At 44.6% G+C, this 24,278-nt stretch overlaps 1 protein-coding gene across 10 annotated transcripts in view; it reads right to left on the bottom strand.

Annotated features, from left to right (window-relative positions):
• LOC121559826 (tight junction protein ZO-1) overlaps nt 1–24,278 on the bottom strand; it is a gene marked incomplete at its 5' end in the record, with an annotated part of 131,056 nt that overhangs the window by 31,920 nt on the left and 74,858 nt on the right. For 6 of the 10 annotated variants that reach the window (XM_045218072.1, XM_045218077.1, XM_045218078.1 and 3 more), the window contains 7 exon segments: nt 873–1,014; nt 1,264–1,432; nt 2,339–2,445; nt 3,842–4,175; nt 4,371–4,473; nt 4,616–4,740; nt 9,304–9,360. In XM_045218072.1, the coding sequence (XP_045074007.1) occupies nt 873–1,014; nt 1,264–1,432; nt 2,339–2,445; nt 3,842–4,175; nt 4,371–4,473; nt 4,616–4,740; nt 9,304–9,360 (1,037 nt within the window). 10 annotated transcript variants of the gene reach the window in all.

Here is a 24,278-nt window from a genome sequence, read left to right as displayed (position 1 = left end):
CATACAGTCAGCCCGGCTAACAGTGCCAAGCCCCCTGTCCAATCTGAGAGGAACTGTCAAGCCTCGCTCTGTCAAGGCACCTCATCTACTGGTCTACTTCTCTGTCTAGCGACTATCTACACAGGCAGCTACGCAGGCAGCTATGCAGGCAAGCCAGTCACCACTACTACATGTCTGTCAAAGCCGGTTACTGCATCTCTCCACTGCTTTCCACGCAAACTTACTTTAGCCAATAACTGAGGAGATGGGAAGAGAAAATTGTGCAACAGAGGAAAGAAACACAAAACATTTAAATGACTGGGAAAATGGAAGAAACGAGGCACGTTAATATTTAGACAGTTTATCAAATATATAGTTATCACTGTACTGACTGATGCTCTGGCCCATTTCAAGCTGGTGGTGGGGGTTTCCTTTAGGTTGTGATGAGTTATTATGGACACTGTATATAGGGAGACTATATGGTGAGCTATAGGGAGGGGTGCAGGGGATGGGACATCTATGTGGAAAAGCGTCATTATTCTCTCCTCTGGCTCTCTGTGACCTCTGACCCCTACAGCAGGTCATTATGGGACTGCTGGGTTTATAGAGGCACATCTTTCTGTTCTATTCATCCTGTGTCTTCACTATCTATTGATTTATACACAGCCCTCTAGAAGTGCTGGTGATTAACACTAACTAACCACTTATGGGTTTTAACATGATGTATGATGAGGCTTGAGTTGCAGTGCTGTGGGTGACTGTGTGATATGTATGACAGCTGTGTGTCCCATGACGATTGTGTAATGTGTGTGTGTGTGTGTGTGTGTGTGTGTGTGTGTGTGTGTGTGTGTGTGTGTGTGTGTGTGTTGGAAGCGTGTGTGTGTTTTCCTTACCTGCCATTGCTGATCTGCCGTGGTGAGTGTCGGCAGGGGTCTGAGGGCTCAGAACGGGTAGGGGAGCGGGATCGACTGCCCCGTGCTCGATCATGGGATCGAGTGGAATGGTTTGATGTCAGTGAATGAATTTCTGAAATGTCTGTTAGAACAAAGTGGTGTTTAATATGACGATTGAACCATGACAAGTAAACTTCAAAGAAATTAGAAATCAGTAGAAAGAATATTAAGTAGTAAGCTTTCCTTTTCAAATACCTCTGGAAAATTGCACCCTCACAATATCATGCCATATTGTGAGCTAAACAAAATGTTGTTAATCAATATGAGGTTGTTAAACATGAGATTGGATGATGCTACCCTCCTATAGAGAACACACAGAGCTCTATCTCACCGTCTCGGTCTGAGTTGTTGCCAGAGGGAATGCTGTCGTCCATATCAGGGATGTTGAGCAACGTGGCTCTATCATCTTTCTGCACCACCATCTTTAACTTGCCCTTTGACCTCTCAATCAGCTTCTTAGCATCTATTAACGACAGGTTCTCTGTCACTGTGCCGTTAATCTGGGAGAAAAAGAGGAGAGGATGTTTAAGGAAGGATTCATTCTGATCATTGTACAGTTTAACTTTGGACTCATGCTATAGCACACATACACCAAAGGCATACCTGACCATGAAGTAAAATATCTATAATGACATTTTAAAATGTATGATATGCTTTAGCAAATGTTTCACATGCACAGTGCTTTCCGTATGGTCACTTGCAGTGAGAGATTGAACATACCATCATATAATATTGCATAAAAATGAAATCACCACTCCTTGTTAAAATGTTTATATGGGAAGGCTAAAGTCCCACAACAACATGTTATCCCTCTTTCTTGTACACTCTTTCATAGTTACTACACTTGTAAGACTTGAGTTCTATACAAGGACTCTCTTTTGAACATAGTGAAGTAGACCAAACAGTCAGAATCCAGGGTGTACATTCTTGTGATGAGGTACATCTTTCCCATCAGCGACTGACTGGTCAGGAACAAAAGAGAGTGATGGAATGCATGGAATGCCTGGTCCTGCTTGGGGACTGAGAGGCATACTAATGAATTTGAACTCACATTACAGGCATCTCTCTCAGTGGGCACATATAAACAGATCAATCAGTGGAATGGCTAGATGTCAAAGTGAAACGGTGGGTTGTGTTGATGAAGTTAGTGTAAAGGTAGTGCATTGTATATCCCTCCCCAACTCTTTGTGAGGCCCTGGCAACCTTCCAATATCTACAGTAGCTTACTAGTGTATGCATGCCCAAAATATTGCCTCATGTGAAGTGGTATGCTTAGTATATTTCTGCTCTGTATCGCAGTTCAGTCCCTGTTTCTTTAAGTGCCCGTCCCAGGATTTGAACCGGCGACCTTCCCACTCCAGGTCATCGTCTATAACGACTAGCCCCATCATGTCTCTGGTTCTCACCTTCAGCACCACGTCTCCCTCCTGGATGTTTCCGTCCCGTGCTGCCAGGCTCTCTGGGGAGATGTCCTTCACAAAGATGTGGCTGGCCAAACGCAGACCATACTCTGCTTTGAACAACAACAAAACGATATTAGCAGAGCACTGTGCAATACCACACCTTATAAAACAGTAGGGTCGTTAACATGGATATAAAGATAACAATTTGCTGCTAGTACTTGATGTGTCATATTAAAACAGTATGAGAGAGTGAGTGAGTGGGCAGTGAGTGAGGAGGAGACCATGTTTCATGGCAGCCATTAAAGTTCATCTCCCTCTCACAGAGGGGTATCATGACCAAAGAGGACCTACAGGATAGCTGGAGATCTTATCTCATTGGCTGAGGAGACAGCTCAGTGTCTGCGGACGGGTCATTCTCTTGTTAATAATGGCCACTATATATTCACAAGACTTTGCCTGAGCACCAATCAATCACCAGCGTTGTCAGGGAGGGTCGTGAGGGAGTGGAGGTGCTGACATTGACTTTGTGCTCATCTGAGTGAGTGTCACGACTTCCGCCGAGGCTGCCTCCCCTCCTTGTTCGGGCAGGTTTCGGCGTTCGGTGTCACCGGCTTACTAGTTACTGCCGATCCATTTATTATCACTCCATTTGTCTTGTCTTCAATCACACACACCTGGTCCTTATTCCCTCATTAGTCATGGTATAAGTGTTCCGTCTGCTTCCTTGTCTGTGTGGGTGATTGTTTATTGTGGAGGTTAGTGAAGCTCGGTGGAGCTCGTGTATTGTGTATCGACGGGAGTATTTTTCCCGTGTGCCTTGTATTTTCCAGTGCGCCTGTTTTGTGCCCTGGAGTGTGTTTGACGTAAACCTGTATTTTGCGGATTAAAGCATGTTATTCTGTGATGAGGTGGTGATGAAGGAGTCAGGTACAGGAGGGTAAATCACAGAATAACAGGCTTTAATCCGCAAAATACAGGTTTACGCAGAAATGCGTCAAACACACTCTGGGCACAAAACAGGCGCACTGGAAAATACAAGGCACACGGGAAAAATACTCCCGTCGATACACAATACACGAGCTCCACCGAGCTTCACTAACCTCCACAATAAACAATCACCCACACAGCCAAGGAAGCAGAGGGAACACTTATACCATGACTAATGAGGGAATAAGGACCAGGTGTGTGTGATTGAAGACAAGACAAATGGAGTGATGATTAAGTAACTAGTAAGCCGGTGACGCCGAACGCCGAAACCTGCCCGAACAAGGAGGGGAGGCAGCCTCGGCGGAAGTCGTGACAGTGAGGCCTTGGAGAGCTGTCCTCTCCAGTCATCAGACTAGAGTTATGTCGATGAGAGGCAGATCACCTTCGTTAGGCTGCCATGATATTACTGACTGACTGACTGGAGGGTAAATTAGGTCAAACTGACAATACCAAAAGAAAGAAAACCGCAAAATGCAATCACTCATGCTGAAGACCTAAGCTGGACATTGCGGTGCCCACCTTCATTCTTGCGGGACTTGACAAGGGTGACTTTGGCTGGGCGGGACGGTGTGGAGGAGCCTTGGGATCGGCCAGAGCGGGGCGAGATGCTCCTCTCTCGCGATGCACTGTGTTCCCGCCGGCTGCTGTTGCTGCGTTCACGCTCGCGCTCGTTCGTCCGCCTGCTGGCCGTGCCGCCACTCGCCGCTCCGTAGGCGCTGGTGGGCCCGCTGCGGCCGCTGTACTGCTCGCAACCATCGTCTTCATCAGTGTCCTCTTCCTCGTGTTCGGACATAGTCTCTCTGTCCCCCGGGCGAGACACCGGGATCTGAACCTTCCGTTTCCTTCGGATCGTCTGTGGGGGGAAAGAAAGGGACATGATGTCATTCTCAACCACCTCAAATGACCTCTTATCAAATCAATTAGGTTAGAAACATATCTAAATCCCTAGGGTGGCATTCATAGAAGAGGAATGTACTTGCTGAGGAAGGTGGACCAAAACAATAAGATTAGCCTGTTGTCCATTCCCCTGAGGAATACAATAACTCACTATTTTTGCATTCTTTCCACTCTTCCGAAGCTGCTGCACAGCGTAAGCATGCTCTACGTTGTCCATGGACACTGCGTTGACCATTACCACGCGGTCATTTTCCCTGGAAGGAGAAGAGAAACAAGGAGGTTCAATCACGGTCAGGATCTACATTGACCACACCCAAATCAACACCATAGCGGTAACATATAGGGCTGGTTACCCAGACCCAGATTAAGCCTACTGAAAGTGTTTTCTGCACTTACGATAAGAGCCCTTCTGCTGGGCCTCCCTTCAGGACGTCAGAGATGACGATGGAGGTCTCACCACTCTGGAAGTGAGGGTTGTCCCGGCCCCCTGAGATGGCTATGCCGAACCCAAACCCTGGGGCCTGTACACATCACGCACACAGACACAACAGAAGTTGGAGACATGAGGTCTGGGACAACAGTGCATGTTTTCTTCATTTCATCTGTCTGTGAGTTTTGCCTGAAGGCACTTGAACATAATACTGTACACAGTAGAAGAATACATAGGGCATACTCCCTCAGTTCAGTTAGAATAGCAGATATGATACATAGAAGAAAAAAAACAGCTACTCTAAACTCTAGTCATTTTATTTAAGCACAATCAAAAGCTATAAACCATCCCTTCATTTAGCCTTGCTATAGCACTAGGATTAGTGTGTGTTAGGTCCATGGTCGTCTCCTGAGAGAGAGATAGAGAGAGAGAGAGAAGAGTTGTGTCTGGCACAGTGATCTGATCTGCTCTCAGGTCTCTCTCCTCTCTAGTCAGTCTGTCACCTCTAACTGAAGCCTCTATTATCACAGCCAGCCTGACTCTGTCCTGACTCCTGATCTCCTGACAGATGGCCAGGCCAGGACGCCACACAGACACTCAGGACTGGAGACAGAGGAGAGACACTTATAATAACCCTGGTGGTGATCAGCTCGCTGACACAACCACACATTGACTGCATGCCTCTAGCCTGGTCCCAGATCTGTTAGTGTCGTGTAGCCAACTCCTATGGTCGTTGTTATGTTATTAAACATGGCACCCCTCCAGACAGCCATGAGATGATCCTAGTTAACAATATGTCTACACATCACCTGAGGTTTCACTAGTCTACTCCTGTGAGCGTATGTCATTGAAAACTTAATGACATGCTTACTACAGTGCAATTATGGGGTTAACTAATTTAAGTGGTAGGTCTATACCAAGTGTAAGTGGGATAATAATATGGTGTTGTTAAGGGAGTTGTCTTCACCACTGTTGTGATTCTACTCTTGTTACAGTAGAGTTGTTTTGCTTTCCAATGCTCTAGTGTAGGGGTTCTTCAACTAGTTCAGTCTGAGACCCAAATGAGAAATTCTGTGTTTTCCTGGGATCCAAGTTCCTGAAATCATGCCCCCTCGCGGGCAAAACATTTTAGTGGCCTCCCCCTTTGACCACGGAGAGAAGTTTTAAAGTTAATTTCATGCAATTCTACACATTTTGCCATGGGGCGAGAGAAAATGTAGCAATTCCATAACAAATTTCATGCAATTCTACACATTTTGCCATGGGGCGAGAGAAAATGAAGCAATTTCATAACACATTTCATGCAATTCTACACATTTTGTCATGACTTATGTCATGTTAATATGATATCTGAGTGGGAGTGACTAACAAAATCAATATGGGCCCCCGGAGTTCAGGGCTGGTCGGTATTCGGCAATGATTACTACAAGTTTAAATAACTTACCAATCTAAACATTGTTAGCTGACATGGCTAATTGAATGACTGTCAGTGACTGTGAAGTTGACCCAGCAATAGGATTCTAACAGTGTGGAGGAAACAGCAGATAGAGACTTATCTTGCCCAGAGTGAAGCTTTTTATTTGCAGGTGTAGAAAATAGACAGTGAAACTGGTTGTTGATCAAAGAGAAGAAAAACCCAGGCTTCAAATATGCCTGTAACCGGCAGCATGCCGACCTGTTCCCTGTCCTGTCTCTTAAACAATGACAATAAAGGGTTCTTATACACCTACCCATAATGCATTTGACCAATGAAAACAAGGCATTTCACACACTGATCAATTAACATTCAAAAGACTTGAATTACAATCTAAACGTCTTCAGATCATAAACATACTTGAATATATACCAGCACACATCTCAATAACTGTGCTAAACCATTGTCACGATCGTTGACGAACGGGACGGACCAAGGCGCAGCGTGATATGCATACATGTTTATTAACGAATAAACACCACGACAAAACAATAAACAAACGATACGTGAAGTCCAAGGCAGCGCAACACAACATACCTTAACACGGAACAAGATCCCACAACCCACTAGTGCCAATAGGCTGCCTAAGTATGGTCCCCAATCAGAGACAACAAGCGACAGCTGCCTCTGATTGAGAACCACACCGGCCAACATACAGTGGGGAAAAAAAGTATTTAGTCAACCACCAATTGTGCAAGTTCTCCCACTTAAAAAGATGAGAGAGGCCTGTAATTTTCATCATAGGTACACATCAATTATGACAGACAAATTGAGAAAAAAAAATTCAGAAAATCACATTGTAGGATTTTTAATGAATTTATTTGCAAATTATGGTGGAAAATAAGTATTTGGTCACCTACAAACAAGCAAGATTTCTGGCTCTCACAGACCTGTAACTTCTTCTTTAAGAGGCTCCTCTGTCCTCCACTCGTTACCTGTATTAATGGCACCTGTTTGAACTTGTTATCAGTATAAAAGACACCTGTCCACAACCTCAAACAGTCACACTCCAAACTCCACTATGGCCAAGACCAAAGAGCTGTCAAAAGACACCAGAAACAAAATTGTAGACCTGCACCAGGCTGGGAAGACTGAATCTGCAATATGTAAGCAGCTTGGTTTGAAGAAATCAACTGTGGGAGCAATTATTAGGAAATGGAAGACATACAAGACCACTGATAATCTCCCTCGATCTGGGGCTCTACGCAAGATCTCACCCCGTGGGGTCAAAATGATCACAAGAACGGTGAGCAAAAATCCCAGAACCACACGGGGGGACCTAGTGAATGACCTGCAGAGAGCTGGGACCAAAGTAACAAAGCCTACCATCAGTAACACACTACGCCGCCAGGGACTCAAATACTGCAGTGCCAGACGTGTCCCCCTGCTTAAGCCAGTACATGTCCAGGCCCGTCTGAAGTTTGCTAGAGTGCATTTGGATGATCTAGAAGAGGATTGGGAGAATGTCATATGGTCAGATGAAACCAAAATATAACTTTTTGGTAAAAACTCAACTCGTCGTGTTTGGAGGACAAAGAATGCTGAGTTGCATCCAAAGAACACCATACTTACTGTGAAGCATGGGGGTGGAAACATCATGCTTTGGGGCTGTTTTTCTGCAAAGGGACCACAACGACTGATCCGTGTAAAGGAAAGAATGGGGCCATGTATCGTGAGATTTTGAGTGAAAACCTCCTTCCATCAGCAAGGGCATTGAAGATGAAACGTGGCTGGGTCTTTCAGCATGACAATGATCCCAAACACACCGCCCGGGCAACGAAGGAGTGGCTTCGTAAGAAGCATTTCAAGGTCTTGGAGTGGCCTAGCCAGTCTCCAGATCTCAACCCCATAGAAAATCTTTGGAGGGAGTTGAAAGTCCGTGTTGCCCAGCAACAGCCCCAAAACATCACTGCTCTAGAGGAGATCTGCATGGAGGAATGGGCCAAAATACCAGCAACAGTGTGTGAAAACCTTGTGAAGACTTACAGAAAACGTTTGACCTGTGTCATTGCCAACAAAGGGTATATAACAAAGTATTGAGAAACTTTTGTTATTGACCAAATACTTATTTTCCACCATAATTTGCAAATAAATTCATAAAAAATCCTACAATGTGATTTTCTGGATTTTTTTTTCTCATTTTGTCTGTCATAGTTGACGTGTACCTATGATGAAAATTACAGGCCTCTGTCATCTTTTTAAGTGGGAGAACTTGCACAATTGGTGGCTGACTAAATACTTTTTTTCCCCACTGTAGATCTAGACATACTAGATTCTACAACAATGAACAAACACAACACGGAATATACACACCCTGACTCAACAAATAAACGTCCCCTGAGTCAGGGCGTGACAACCATGCTTAATGAATAACTATAATTTGGGGATATGAACATGTACGTCCCCCCAGGATAAGCTATTAGAGCACTACCCGTACTATTCATTAACTATGCGCTCGAACGCACCCCACTTGCCTGTCAATGCTCTGAACAGGAAATGAACAGAACCCTCTTAAATAAACTAGGAAATACAAGGTAATCATACACATTTCTGACGATCTACCTTCACCTTTTAATGAATCATCGTCAGTGTCTGGTTATTCATAATTTCTTTAGATCAAGTGATGGAGGACATGGGATGATCATCACAGTGACTGACATAACAAGAGAAAAACTGATGATGCACAACCACATTTTTTTATTGCACCTGGTGTATACCTACTATTCTAATTCTCAACAGTAATAAAATCACAGTATCGAATCGCAATACATATAGAATCGTGAGAATCGCAATACATTTTGTATCAGTACCAAAGTATCGCGATAATATCGTATCGTGAGGTCACTGGCAATTTCCAGCCCTAGGTACTAACATAGACCAGTTAATGTGTAGTCTACATAACATACAGTATTCCCTGTGATCCTAGAGCGCCATGGGGCTGGCTGCCAACAGGAAGAGAAGATAAACACACAGGAAGAGGACGCTACATAGCTCGCTCTTCCTCACCACAGCTTCCTGACATCTGTATGCTGGGCCCATTGTGTGCTCCATCAGTACACTTCCTGATCCTGCAACTGGCCTTCCCGGCACTGAGAGAGGGGGATGATGATGGAGGGATGGAGAGAGGGCTACAGAGGAATAAGGAGAGAGAGATAGTAACGGAGAGAGGTAAACACTTACCCTGTGAAGGGTCACTGTGTGCTGTTCCCATATTACAGTTTCCTCCATCGCTGCGCTCTAAGACAGGGAGAGAGAGAGGGAGAGAAGTGTCACTATCAGCATTAGGGTAATGAGGGTAAGCGGTTAACACTGTGATAATGAGCATTTTGAACCAGGGTAAAAGTCCACGGGAGGTCATGTATGTATCGACAGGGTAAAAAACGATATTCAAAGGAAAGGATTTTCTTCTAAAGGCTGAGGGAGAGATTTAACTTGTGGTAGACCTCGGAGTGTCTCTGAGTGGCTGGATACTCAGTCATGGTTTTAAAAGCCTATCATGTGCTCTCTCCATTTGCAGAGCACTTGTGATGGTCTGGGTTTCATGCTGAGGAGAGGAGGCTGCCTGGAGGGCACAGCTCTTTACTGGGTACCCAGCGGACTGACAGAGAGAGGAGAGAGCGATAGCCTGAGGACCATTATACCCCAAACACTGACTGACTGCACCACAGACCACTGGGATTTCACCACTGTAGTGTTACTGAACACACACATACACACAGCAGTTTCGCCACCGTTGGTTCCCACGTCTGTGTTACTGCATGCATCACTGGGGATGAGGCGGCAGGTAGCGTAGTGGGTAAGAGCGTTGTGCCAGTAACCGAAAGGTCGCTGGTTCGAATCCCCGAGCCGACTAGGTGAAAAATCTGTTGATGTGCCCTTAAGCAAGGCACTTAACCCTAATTGCTCCTGTAAGTCGCTCTGGATAAGAGCGTCTGCTAAATGACAAAAAATATATATAATGAGACAGACCCCGAAATAGCTCTCTTGCACTTTTGTGAATACCAATGTGAAGTGTAATCTGCAAACATTATAAACGTGTGTTGCACATGAGTAGGCAGCCTGCACAGATTCAATCTGGTTTACAGTGCAAGTGAACATTTGTTTGCTATAAAAAGATGGACCATCTTGAGATTGTTTCGAGGTTCATCCTAGGTGAGCAAGGTCTACCTGGACCTCAGTGCTGCCTGCCGGTGTGGATTAAGCTAACAGTAACACTTACAAAGGAAACACCAGAACCCAGACAGACAGTGGTGGTGAATTCATCCCACAAACAGGCATCTCCCTCCCTCTCTGGGTCTAACACCGCCCTCTGTCCTGTCCTCCCCACATATCTGCTCCACCCGTGACCGTGCTTTGGCCTACAGCTTTAAATTACAGCTCTGCACCCACAAATACACTTTTAGAAGTCTGACTGATGCACAACAAGGACTTCTGGTATCCAGGCATTTAGCTGTAATGATACAAAAAGAAAAACGAGCCAACGCCTAACAACATTGTGATCAACCTCCTCTTCATCATCATCATCAGGACTATTACGGTCTCCTCTAGACTGTTCATGTTTTGTCTGGCTAATGCTGAGTGGACCTGGTGAAGACAGCACAAATATGAGTCCCAGCTATTTGGTGCCGTGCCCAGAAATTGAGATGTTGGTTTAGGAGAGCTGAGAAGCAGGGTGGAGACAGCCATGAGAGTTCAAAATAAGTGACACAGCATAGCCTAAGAATCCTGGGGACTCTTCCCTTGTTTCACACTAACATGTCTGGAATGGCCAGACTCGGAATATCTTACTAATATTATATGACTAAGAAGTTACAGGATTGACATGACCAGCAACATATTTTAGTTGTAGTTTTTTTCAGGGTGTGGATAGGAGGAGTGCTAGTGTTTTCAGGGTGTGGGTATGTGGGGGTTTTCGGGGTATGGGTAGTTTTTGTCAGGTTGTGGGAATGCTTTGAGTTGAGATCACTTGTTTTTGTCAGGGTGTGGGTATGTACGGTATGGTAGTTCTGTCAGGGTGTGGGTATGTACGGTATGGTAGTTCTGTCAGGGTGTGGGTATGTACGGTATGGTAGTTCTGTCAGGGTGTGGGTATGTACGGTATGGTAGTTCTGTCAGGGTGTGGGTATGTACGGTATGGTAGTTCTGTCAGGGTGTGGGTATGTACGGTATGGTAGTTCTGTCAGGGTGTGGGTATGTACGGTATGGTAGTTCTGTCAGGGTGTGGGTATGTGCAGTATGGTAGTTCTGTCAGGGTGTGGGTATGTACGGTACGGTAGTTCTGTCAGGGTGTGGGTATGTAAGGTACGGTAGTTCTGTCAGGGTGTGGGTATGTACGGTATGGTAGTTCTGTCAGGGTGTGGGTATGTGTAGTATGGTAGTTCTGTCAGGGTGTGGGTATGTAAGGTACGGTAGTTCTGTCAGGGTGTGGGTATGTAAGGTATGGTAGTTCTGTCAGGGTGTGGGTATGTAAGGTACGGTAGTTCTGTCAGGGTGTGGGTATGTAAGGTACGGTAGTTCTGTCAGGGTGTGGGTATGTAAGGTACGGTAGTTCTGTCAGGGTGTGGGTATGTAAGGTACGGTAGTTTTGTCAGGGTGTGGGTATGTAAGGTACGGTAGTTCTGTCAGGGTGTGGGTATGTGCAGTATGGTAGTTCTGTCAGGGTGTGGGTATGTAAGGTACGGTAGTTCTGTCAGGGTGTGGGTATGTGCAGTATGGTAGTTCTGTCAGGGTGTGGGTATGTAAGGTACGGTAGTTCTGTCAGGGTGTGGGTATGTGTTCTCTTGAACTCCCCACATATCTGTAATGAACACATAGTTAACCCCTTGACCCTGATTTTCATGCAGCTCAATGTGGATGTTATTCGTGTCCATAATTGGCTCAGGCAGGCAGGGTTTGTGCTGCTCCTCCCTCCCACTGTCTGCCCCTGAGACTCCCACAGTCGGCCCACCATTATGTGGGGGGGCCTGAACCATTTTGCCAAAGCCGCCCCCCTACCACACATTCCTGTCAAGTGTTTGTAAGGCTGGAGGTCATACATTCAGCCAACAGTACATTGCAAAGCAGACAGTGGGGGCCCAAGCCATGAGAAAAATGTCCATGCTGTTTGTGGACCATGTGACAAGGGGGCCTTGTCTTAGGATGAACACTACACTGGGGTGGTGAAGCTATAAGGGGAGAGGAAGGGAGCAAGGCTGTAACTGACATACATACTCTGTATGGCCAGTAACTGGATACACAGGATACATTAAATTAAAACTGTGGCCAGATTACATTTTAGAGATTTGTCTCTATACACACACGCAAACTACTCCCAGCAGAGTATCAACGTACAGCATTAACAATAAATGCCTGATCTCTCTCTAAATACGGGAGCCTGAGACAATGAAGAAGGCTTATGATTCACTGCCTCTCCCTGCACTTACCCTAACCATCCCCCCTCACACACACCCTTCCAGCTGTGGGCCCAGATGTTAGAAGACAGTGCAGACAGACACACACGCTGAAGAATTTCCTTCAACGTCCATTGTTTCCTCCCTCTTCCCCTCCTGTGGTTTTTCCTTTCGCTGGTGTGATGACTCAGAGAAAGGCCTTAGTAGTGAGACGTGTCTGACTGGGAAGGGCCTTATCGTGTCGGTAGGGTGTGACTGGCAGTACCGGTCATGAGGGCGCAGGACTTAGCGGTTATCGGTAGGCCTCTGGTTCAGAGAAGGGTGGTTAGTGAGTCAGGAGGAGAGATATAAATTAGGAGAGAGAGGAGCTCTTGATCACTGAGGACTGTTTACTCCAGTACGGCTAAACTCTGCTCTCGTCTTCTTCTCTGATGGGATTATCTTTTTCATGATTCACAACAATCTGGAGCAGCGATTAAACAGCTTGATGTGAAGTGTGAGTAGAGTGTAGAACAGGGTCTGGTACAGAGAAAACACTGCAGAAATCAGGTCCTAATCTGATGACGTTATGCATGGCTGTTACAGCCATAAAAAGACATGTACTACTGCTGGGAACAATCCTGAAGAGGCCATCTGCAAGGACACTATTTAAAAGAACAGTGAAACTTGTTGCTATGATACGCATTAGTACTACACATCGAATACCGAGCGCAATACCACCGAACACTATCATTCCTGTTGAAAATAAATGCAGATGGACAAATCCCTGACTGGGACCTTTTCTCCCCTCCTAGACACCCATGAACAGTAGGAGAACACTGGGAGTGAATATTGTTTCAGCCAGGTCAGCACAGCCTTGCATTCACCCATTTGACTCACGTAGCAAATGCTAACAATACTATCTGATGGAAACTGTTACAGGAATATTAAGCCTTGTAGCATAGGGCCAAAGCAAATTACTTCAGTCAAATCTAGCTAAACAACATCTAATGTTCCAGAACAAAAATATGACAGGAACAAAGCCCCCCCACAATGGTGATTATCTAATCACTAAGTCCCAGTAGAGTTACATAAAACAATGTGTGTCTTGATCTTGGAGGGGGATGTTTGGTATATTTATACCATGATTCACATTTAGTCAGGCTTGAGCCGTGGCCAGAGAGGCCCTGTTGAGAAACAAAGGGTAGGCAGGCGTGGACAGCCCAGTGTACAGCCTGGGCCTTGATCTGTGGTTAAATGGGCTCTTTGTGTTACTGAGCCCTCCAAGACAGCCGCCTCAGCTCCTCTCCTCTCCGGCCTGCTTCAAAGACTACACACAACACAGTACTGGCAATACTACTGACAGCCCAGAAATAACCGGTAGCAGACAGCTTTCAGTAGGAGGACTGGGGCTCTTTCATGCTCTGTGTTGTAGAGTTTAGGTATATAGCAAGCTCCCTCGTCCTGATTCTCTGTCTAGCGATGGTGCTCTGATTGTGTGTGTGTGTGTGTGTGATTAGCAGTTGAGAGCGTTAGCTGTGGATGAGAGGGTTAGAGCTACCTCACTCATTAAATGATGACTGTGCTCCAGTGCTCCCTCCTCATTACTCCCCCATGCTGGAAGGAAGACAAGCTGCTATAAATAACTCCTGTTATCCATGATGATTACAGTTGTAGTTTTCACTCAGAGAATCTGGAAACATGCAGGATAATCAGTGAGACAGAGGCGTGAGGAAGCTGAGGACAGGTCACCTCATTAGAAATAGAATTATAGAACATTGACTTTAACTGAGATGCCCGTTCTAGTAATTATATTTATATGGTCACTTCCTCCTTCCTCTGTAAATACAACAACCAGACGGAGAAGTGGGGAACTAACAGTTCGAGCTAGTAGCTAGCTTCCTCTCACTTTCAAAAATACTATACATTTTTTAATTTATTTCAAAGGGACAGGCAATAATCAACAACTCAGACAATACCGAGCTATAATAGTGGCAGATTTAGCTAGACAGCTAACATGCAAGCATATGTGGGAAATTCACAAACTGTAGCCTAACAACTCCTGGCCATTTTTGAGTCTCAGGTGTCTAACTAGAGTAAGAGAAACCAAAAGTCACGAGACCAGGTGATGAGGTTAGGTCAGGTATGAGTGATCTCATGAGCAAACAGGAAACACAGGGAGAGAGGGAGAAGTTTCTGTTCTGTGTGTTCCTTGATTACGAGTTACAGTACACTATTAGTCATCATCCTTTTATAGAATCAAAAACATGGGAGTGTCACTGCCAACATAGTGCCCTTGTACTGTCAACAGCTGCTTTGGTGGGTTTGGTCAGGTTTTTGTAACATCCTTGCTATAGCTAGTAGTCTTCATACTCTCCTTCAGTTGTCCCCTTTCAAAAGGGTTCTACCTGGAACCAAAAAGGGTTCTCCTGTTGGGACAACCGAAGAACCCTTTTGGAAACTTTTTTTCTAAGAGTGTATAGTACATTCACTACCGGTCCAAAGGTTTTAGAACACCTACTCATTCAAGGGTTTGCTTTATTATTACTATTTTCTACATTGTAGAATAATAATGAAGACATCAAAACTCTGGGTCTTCCATTCCTGTGGCGGTCCTCATGAGAGCCAGTTTAATCATAGCGCTTGATGGTTTTTGCGACTGCACTTGAAGAAACTTTCAAAGTTCTTGAAATGTTCCGTATTGACTGGCCTTCAAGTCTTAAAGTAATGATGCACTGTCGTTTCTCTTTGCTTATTTGAGCTGTTCATGCCATAATATGGAATTGGTATTTTACCAAATAGGGCTATCTTCTGTATACCCCCCCTACCTTGTCACAACACAACTGATTGGCTCAAACGCATTAAGAAGGAAAGAAATTCCACAAATTAACTTTTAAGAAGGCACACCTGTTAATTGAAATGCATTCCAGGTGACTACCTCATGAAGCTGGTTGAGAGAATGCCAAGAGTGTGAAAAGCTGTCATCAAGGCAAAGGGTGGCTATTTGAAATATATTTTGATTTGTTTAACACTTTTTTGGTTCCTACATGATTCCATATGTGTTATTTCATAGTTTTGATGCCTTGAATGAGTAGGTGTTCTAAAACTTTTGACTGGTAGTGTATAGGAAGCATAAATCTAAACACAAACATGGTTGACTTTAATGTGAAGGTTGCTGTGAGGTAAAATCCTTACGGAGCATTAGGTCAGTGTGTCTGTGTGGTCGTGATTGTGTGGAACAGGAAGCTACCAGGAGCAGGATTAACCCACAGGAAGTTGAGTTCCCTTCCTGTTTGTAAGGAATAGTTTCAGCTTGGAGAGAAAACACCCTGGACAGAGAACAGAGAGCTCCTTGGAAACGTAGCCCAACATATTCAAAACACTTTAGACTTACAATGAACCAGGTAAAACAATAAAGCCAAACCCACAGACTTCTCAAATTATAAGGTATAGTGTTACATGAGGCAGCATGCTGTTTAAATATAACATATGGTAAATATTAAAAGACCATAAAGTCAGTGTAATACAATACTTACTCAAACACAGAACTTGGACATTTCGGAGGGAGTGGACTGGGTTTCTGGTTTTGATCAAAGAAACTAAGAGTTCCTGAGGATGTCGTCTGTCTGCCAGAGTGGATGCCTATAGCTCCATGGGTGTCATCTCTACATGAAGACCAGACACACAACAACACAACGCTCCTGGAATAAAAAGCCAGTTCTAGAGTCAACATGGGCTTGGGACATGTGATCTAGATGTACACATATTAACACATAGACAGAGACACAGCTGCAGACCCTAACTATTCCCTCTGCAGCAGAGGCAGATGCCCTGCTCAAACCGTGTGTGTGTGTGGTGTCTCTCACTCCTACCTCTGTCTAGGGCTAGGAGCTGTCCCATCCTTGACCAATATCTGCACTGCATCACCATACAAGCCAGTAGTAGTGTTCTTTACCATAGGCCTACCACACATAGTTCTAGCCAGCACCTGCCTTAACCGCTCATGGAAGCTGAAGGTACAATTAGGTGATCTAGTCATAGCCTTATTTTAGGACATTAAATCAGCCATATATATATTTGCTGCCCAAATAAAGACTGACTACAGTGTGTATGTGTTTGGTTATATTTTCCTAAAACACCACAGCAGTAATGGATGGGTAGACTATTTATGAAGAGGTATTTAAGGGAAAAGACCAGGAAAACAAAACAATGTGGCATTACACATCAAGTCTGCCCAACAACCAGGCTGTCAGACGTGACTGGTTGGCTCTCAAAAACAATACAATCATAATGGATGCAATCTAACCAGAACCCAAAATAGAACATGAATGCAAATATTATACTGGTAGGCTAATGATTGATATTGAACACATAATTGTGGTGCATTGAAATGTAATTCTGCATTGCAACGGTTTTGTATTCAATGACAGATGAAGAGCTCACTTCCCTTCCACGGCACAATTGTACTTCCCTCAAGGGAAATCCTCTAGGTCACAATCAAAACACACACACACCCCTGCACTAGTGCTCCAGATTTTCTGATTTCCAGATTGAAATGTGTAGGCCTAGTCTGCAACTTAAATCTGCTGTAGACCATGGGTACATTATTTATATATATTTCCTTCTTATACTAAGGCCAAATGATCGCACCAGATTCTCCTCTCTCTCTCTGATCGCACCAGATTCTCCTCTCTCTCTCTGATCGCACCAGATTCTCCTCTCTCTCTCTGATCGCACCAGATTCTCCTCTCTCTCTCTGATCGCACCAGATTATCCTCTCTCTCTCTGATCGCACCAGATTCTCCTCTCTCTCTCTCTGATCGCACCAGATTCTTCTCTCTCTCTCTGATCGCACCAGATTATCCTCTCTCTCTCTGATCGCACCAGATTATCCTCTCTCTCTCTGATCGCACCAGATTCTCCTCTCTCTCTGATCGCACCAGATTCTCCTCTCTCTCTCTGATCGCACCAGATTCTCCTCTCTCTCTCTCTCTGATCGCACCAGATTCTCCTCTCTCTCTCTGATCGCACCAGATTCTCCTCTCTCTCTCATTCTCCTCTCTCTCTGATCGCACCAGATTCTCCTGTCTCACTCACACACTCACACACACACACTCACTACACTCACACCACTCACACTCACAATCCATTTTATATACACTAATCCTTGAACGGTGGGAATGATTCAGAGGAGCAGCGTACTGTGCTCCTAGTGCACCAGTGCTGCTGGTAGTTTCCAGGGCTCTCTTTCTGATGTGAGTGGGTCAAACCACGTGTTAAGAAAACACCTGGAAAAGCTGTGTGTGGAGATGTGGACATCAAACACACAGACGTCCACAAACAGGACCAGTGACCACCACTGCATTACTGGACATTTTCATATTGACAGCTGACTGGACTTACTGCTGGAAGGCTGCAGCTCATTGCTCAACACAACAATGTATTTATCCTACAATAACTTAATTGACACAAGCTGGAGAATTACAGGAAGGCAAATGTACAGAGAAAATCCATGGAAAAATGAATAGCTAAGAACAACGGAGTTGGCTTTCTATATTGGGCACCCTGAATACCCAAATAGAGACGTGACTAAAGGCGTCCGCATGCTTCCCAGCCGAAACAGTTCGGAAGAGTTTGTGCATATATTATGACAACATTTTGTGACTTTTTTGTTGGTTTTGGACTTCGGTAAGGTTTTTTTTGGTTGTTCGGGCACACAAAAATGTTTGAGGCAAGCCGAAGTCAGTAGCCGAAGTCTACGCCCCTTCGTCAGTGATTGGTCAACAGTAGGGATTATTCAGTAAAGTCTGTTGTCCTTCAACGAGAGACGACTAGTTTTCATGCACATTTTTTTATTTAGAAATACTGCACCAAACATCTTTAGTTAGATGTAAAATGGCGCGACTAAGATCTCATCGGCAAAAACGTCAAAATCAATGACAGATTTCTTGAGTAAAAGATTAATTCTGACTATTTTAAGGAAGTGTATACTGGCTACGGCATTTCAACATGGACAAACAGTACTATTGCCTCTTTTTTGTTTGTTTTTCAAGCTAATGTCTTTTAAGGAAGTATGCGAGCACAGTCGTTCAGTTCGCCTAGCCGACTCCGGCTAGCCGCCAGCCGACTCCGGCTAGCCGCCAGCCGAACTGATGCATGCTGACTCTTTTAGCCTTATATAAAGGATGTACATAGCTGGTGAAACACAGAGAGAACTAATATAGAGTAAAAACAACCGACATGTGGTACCTCAGGAGGAGGAGGAGTGCCTGGTGCCTTGGGTTGTGTGCAGCCCTCTGTCTGGCTGGTGTTCCATAATGGGCTGTACATCACTGCTCCACTCAGGAGATGTGACAGATTCCACAAACAACAGGCTGCTATCAGCCAACCACAGACAGGCTCCAAGCAGAGAGCTGTAACAAGGGGATGACATGACACCACAGGCTTTCCTATGACATAACCCTCCCTAAGCTCCTCCTCATAATATTTGGAATGTGTGTACTGCGTAGGGTAAAACCCCCTCATTTCATAAGCCTGATGAATACTGGGATAGACAAGAGAACGCTTTCCTTTACATTGGTCTTGATCATCTATGCTCTGATGTACTCAACAGCAATGTAGACCAAATTATTATTACTTTTATCTTGCTCTCTTAAAATCATATTTACATTTAACATTTTATAACTAGTCAAATTAAAATGAGCTGCCAACTCATCATTCCGCTCAGACAATATTGGCCTGCTGCAAAAAAAAGGAAATGTAGAAAAAACTGTAGTAAAAAAAAAGTTAATCCGGTTAAGCGTTTTTTTCACAATCCGTCTATTAATAGCCTGCGTGCCCCTCTGGATGGAGGAGAGAAAGAGGGAGAGAGAGAGGCCCTGCAAACCCATCACACTGGCTTTCGAATTTTAGAGTAGAGCACAGGCAAGCGTCGGCCAATCAGACGTGGGCAACACCCACAGCAACGGCATGTACCAGCAGACAGCTTTTCCTCGTGATGTCACTGTGGGCAAGTGTAACCATGGCAACCTTATGTGTCCTCTAGCTGGATCCCAGAGGAAGGAGGGCCCAGAATGCAGCTGCATCCTCTGCCCTGTGACACACACAGAGAATCACATGGTCTGGCTGAGAGGCATGCACACATTACCAAACACACTCTCACGCAATCGCAGCGCTCTGGATTCACACTGTTTCTCAGATGAACATGTATGTACAACACTATATATGCAAACACACACGCAAAGTAAACACAGAAAATATGTATTTCGAGTGTGGCAGTAAGGACAGTAGTTGAATGCACCTCTACCCAGTAATGAAAGAAGCCCCAGCAGACCAAGTCCCAGTAAACTGTGATGAGAGGGGACAGCCAGCAGGCTGATGATGCAGTGCTGCCTTGCTGCTGAATATGCTGACACACTAAAACATGCTGGAGTCAATTAATTTCAACCAGCACTGACTCGCTCAGCTCAAACCCTGAGAACTCACCCTGTCACACTCATCATCATGTTCTCATGGGGATTTCTGCTTTACAAACATGACGGACACACTAATATCTGATGGTAATAGTCAGAATAAAATACAAAACCTATAATCCATGGCATTCGGGATTAAAAAGTAAATCTCTAACATGTTATCTCTCTCTCTCAAAGGTCCATGCTGTCTGTCTCACAAAGGCAGGATAGATGAGCTGGAAAACACTAGTCGGAACAGACACAAACCCCACATGAATAGCTACTGTATGAGGCTCCATGATGACCTTCACTTGCTGCTCATAGTGTGATGTCAGTCCCAGGAGCTGGGAGCATGGCCTGTGGGACACAACACTGTTTGTGGATGGCGCATGCTGGCTGTCTACTGCTGTCTTTAATGTTAAGGAGGATTTACTAACTGAAACCTTCCCTCAGGCTCTGTAGGCTCTGAGCCTTCTGTTGTTTACTGATCCTCCTCTCCTCTCACATCTGTGCTGGTGAGTGGCAGCTCTGGGTGACCTGCCTGGTGTACTTGGTCTCCAGCAGCAGGAAATGGGAACTGTTTTCTTTCAAATACCAGGCCAGCTGAAGTAATACCAGGCCATACCTCAGGCGACTGCAGCACAGAGCCAATCCTGCCTGGCTTAACCCCTGTAACTTCCAGAGGATGACTGTCTGATGACCGCCCTGTCCTCTACCCTCTAACCTCTGCCCGATCAGAGAACTTCAGCGACAGTACATCTTATTTTATATTATAAACTCAGTAGTTCGAGCCCTGAATGCTGATTGGCTGAAAGCCATGGTATACCACGGGTACGACAAAACATGTATTTTCACTGTTCTAATTACGTTGCTAACCAGTTTATAATAGCAATAAGGCACCTCAAGGGTTTGTGGTATATGGCCAATATACCACGGCTAAGGGCTGTATCCAGGCACTCAGTGTTGCGTCCTGCATAAGAACAGCCCTTAGCCGTGGCATATTGGCCACATAGACCACACCCCCAAGCGTTATTGCTTAGTTATAGCACTGAGATCAACTTCTCACTGCTCTAAGGAGTAAAAAGGTTATTTAACGCTGTAACCATAATGGTATTACACATGTATAATGTAAAGTACTGCTGCATCAAAGGTCGCTACCCTGCCTGCCATGTCCATGAATCCCTCCCCATCCATCCATCCATCCCGTCTGTCCTGTAAAATGTGACCAAATCAAATCACATTTTATTGGCCACATGCGCCGAATACAACAGGTGCAGTAAAAAGTAGAATAAAACAAAAAAAGTGTTGAGAAAAAAAGAGCAGAAGTAAAATAAAATAACAGTAGGGAGGCTATATATACAGGGGGGTACCGGTGCAGAGTCAATGTGCGGGGGCACCGGCTAGTTGAGGTAGTTGAAGTAATATGTACATGTGGGTAGAGTTAAAGTGACTATGCATAAATAATTAACAGAGTAGCAGCAGCGTAAAATGATGGGGTGGGAGGGGGGCAGTGCATGATTAGCTGTTTAGGAGTCTTATGGCTTGGGGGTAGAAGCTGTTGAGAAGTCTTTTGGACCTAGACTTGGCACTCCGGTACCGCTTGCCGTGCGGTAGCAGAGAGAACAGTCTATGACTAGGGTGGCTGGAGTCTTTGACAATTTTGAGGGCCTTCCTCTGACCAGATTTCTCTAATGAGCTTAAGTCAAATTTTGTGAAACATGGGAAAGTTATGCTGCTTTGAAAGTTGATAAACTTATAATACAAGTAAGACAAAATGTTGTTGAAGATGTTGCTAAGAGTTCCACTCTTGCTAGAGAGCTCCTTTGTTAATGCCCATTCAGCATTGTTCACACACTCTTAAGCTTTAGCCCCACCCATCTCTTTAAGAATTCACATGCAAATGAACAAGTCAGCATGGCATTGTCCTCTAGAAAGTCTTCTCTGTACTTAAATCTTCTCCAACTGAGATATGTTGATAGCACCAGCTAAATTCAGTGCAGCATTGTTTTTGAGAGTTGTAGCAACACGTTTGCAGTTGTCCATACCTATATCTTTCCAAAACATCTGCGGTAGCAAAGATGATCTGTACAGTGCATTTGGAAAGTATTCAGACCCCTTGACTTTTCCCACATTTTGTTACGTTACAGCCTTATTCTAAAATAAGTATTCAGACCCTTTACTCAGTACTTTGTTGAAGCACCTTTGGCAGCAATTACAGCCTCGAGTCTACTTGGGTATGACGCTACAAGCTTGGCACACCTGTATTTGGGGAGTTTCTCCCATTCTTCTCTGCAGATCCTCTCAAGCTCTGTCAGGTTGGATGGGGAGCGTCGCTGCACAGCTATTTTCAGCTCTTCGATCGGGTTCAAGTCCGGGCTCTGGTGGGCCACTCAAGGACATTCAGACTTGTCCCGAAGCCACTCCTGCGTTGTTTTGGCTGTGTGCTTAGGGTCGTTGTCCTGTTGGAAGGTGAACCTTCACCCCAATGTGAGGTCCTGAGCGCTCTGGAGCAGGTTTCATCAAGGATTTCTCTGTACTTTGCTCTGTTGATCTTTCCCTCGATTCTGCCTAGTCTCCCAGGCCCTGCTGCTGAAAAACATCCCAACATGATGCTGCCTCCACCATGCTTCACCGTAGGGATGGTGCCAGGTTTACTCCAGACGTGACGCTTGGCATTCAGGCCCATGAGTTCAATCTTGGTTTCATCTCATGGTCTGAGAGTCTTTAGGTGCCTTTTGGCAAACTCCAAAACGTGCTGTCATGTGCCCTTTACTGAGAAGTGGCTTCTGCCTGGCCACTCTACCATAAAGGCCTGATTGGTGGAGTGCTGCAGAGATGGTTGAGTTCCACAGAGGAACTCTGGAGCTCTGTCAGAGTGACCATCGGGTTCTTGGTCACCTCCCTGACCAAGGCCCTTCTCCCCTGATTGCTCAGTTTGGCCGGGCAGCCAGCTCTAGGAAGAGTCTTGGTGGTTCCAAACTTCTTCCATTTAAGAACGATGGAGGCCAATGTGTTCTTGGGGATCTTCAATGCTGCAGAAATATTTTGGTACCCTTCCCCAGATCTGTGCCTCGACATAATCCTGTCTCGGAGTTCTACGGACAATTCATTTGACCTCATGGCTTGGTTTTTGCTCTGACATGCACTGTCAGCTGTGGGACCTTATATAGATAGGTCGGCAGGTAGCTTAGTGGTTAAGAGTGTTGTGCCAGTAACCGAAAGGTCGCTGGTTCTAATCCCCGAGCCGACTAGGTGAAAAATCTGTCGATGTGCCCTTGAGCAAGGCACTTAACCCTAATTGCTCCTGTAAGTCGCTCTGGATAAGAGCGTCTGCTAAATGACCAATTATTATTATTATTATTATAGACAGGTGTGTGCCTTTCCAAATCATGTCCAATCAATTGAATTTACCAATCAAGTTGTAGAAACATCAAAAGGATGATCAATGGAAACAGGATGCACCTGAGCTCAATTTCGAGTCTCATAGCAAAGGGTATTTCTGTTTATTATTTGTAATAAATTTGCCAACATTTCTAAAAACCTGTTTTCGATTTGTCATTATGGGGGATTGTGTGTAGATTGATGAGGAACATTTTTGATTTAATCCATTTTAGAATAAGGCTATAACGTAACAAAATGTGGAAAAAGTCAAAGGGGCTGAATACTTTCCATATGCACTGTATATTGACCAGGGAAGCTCCCATTCTGTTATAGACAGAAGCCTGTGACATGACAGACCAATCAGGATTAATCTCTTGGCATGTCCAAAACCTCCATTATCTCAGCCAATCATGGCTAGCCAGGAAGGATCCTGTCTTTCTCCCTATATAGCTTAGTGCTTTCTACTTGGCTAAACTAGGCTCATAATTTACATGTTTATTCATAATTACAGATCCCATCCAAGTTTGTAATTAAGTCACATTAAAGTTCACATGTTAAAGAAGGCATATCTGAAGAAAAATAATATATATATATATATATGTACACACACACATACATATATATATACACACAGTACCAGTCAAAAGTTTGGACACACCTACGCATTCAAGAGTTTTTCTTTATTTTTACTATTTTCTACATTGTAGAATAACAGTGAAGATATCAAAACTATGAAAAAACACATATGGAATCATGTAGAAACCAAAAAAGTGTTAAACAAATCAAAATATATTTTATATTTGAGATTCTTCAAATAGCCACCCTTTGCCTTGATGACAGCTTTTCACACTCTTGGCATTCTCTCAACCAGCTTCACCTGGAATGCTTTTCCAACAGTCTTGAAGGAGTTCCCACATATGCTGAGCACTTGTTGGCTACTTTTCCTTCACTCTGC

Source organism: Coregonus clupeaformis, unplaced genomic scaffold (genome assembly GCF_020615455.1).
Source record: "Coregonus clupeaformis isolate EN_2021a unplaced genomic scaffold, ASM2061545v1 scaf1345, whole genome shotgun sequence".
NCBI classification, from domain to species: domain Eukaryota; kingdom Metazoa; phylum Chordata; class Actinopteri; order Salmoniformes; family Salmonidae; genus Coregonus; species Coregonus clupeaformis.
The sequence above is the reverse complement of the archived record's forward strand: the minus strand, read 5'-3'. Positions and strand labels throughout refer to the sequence as shown.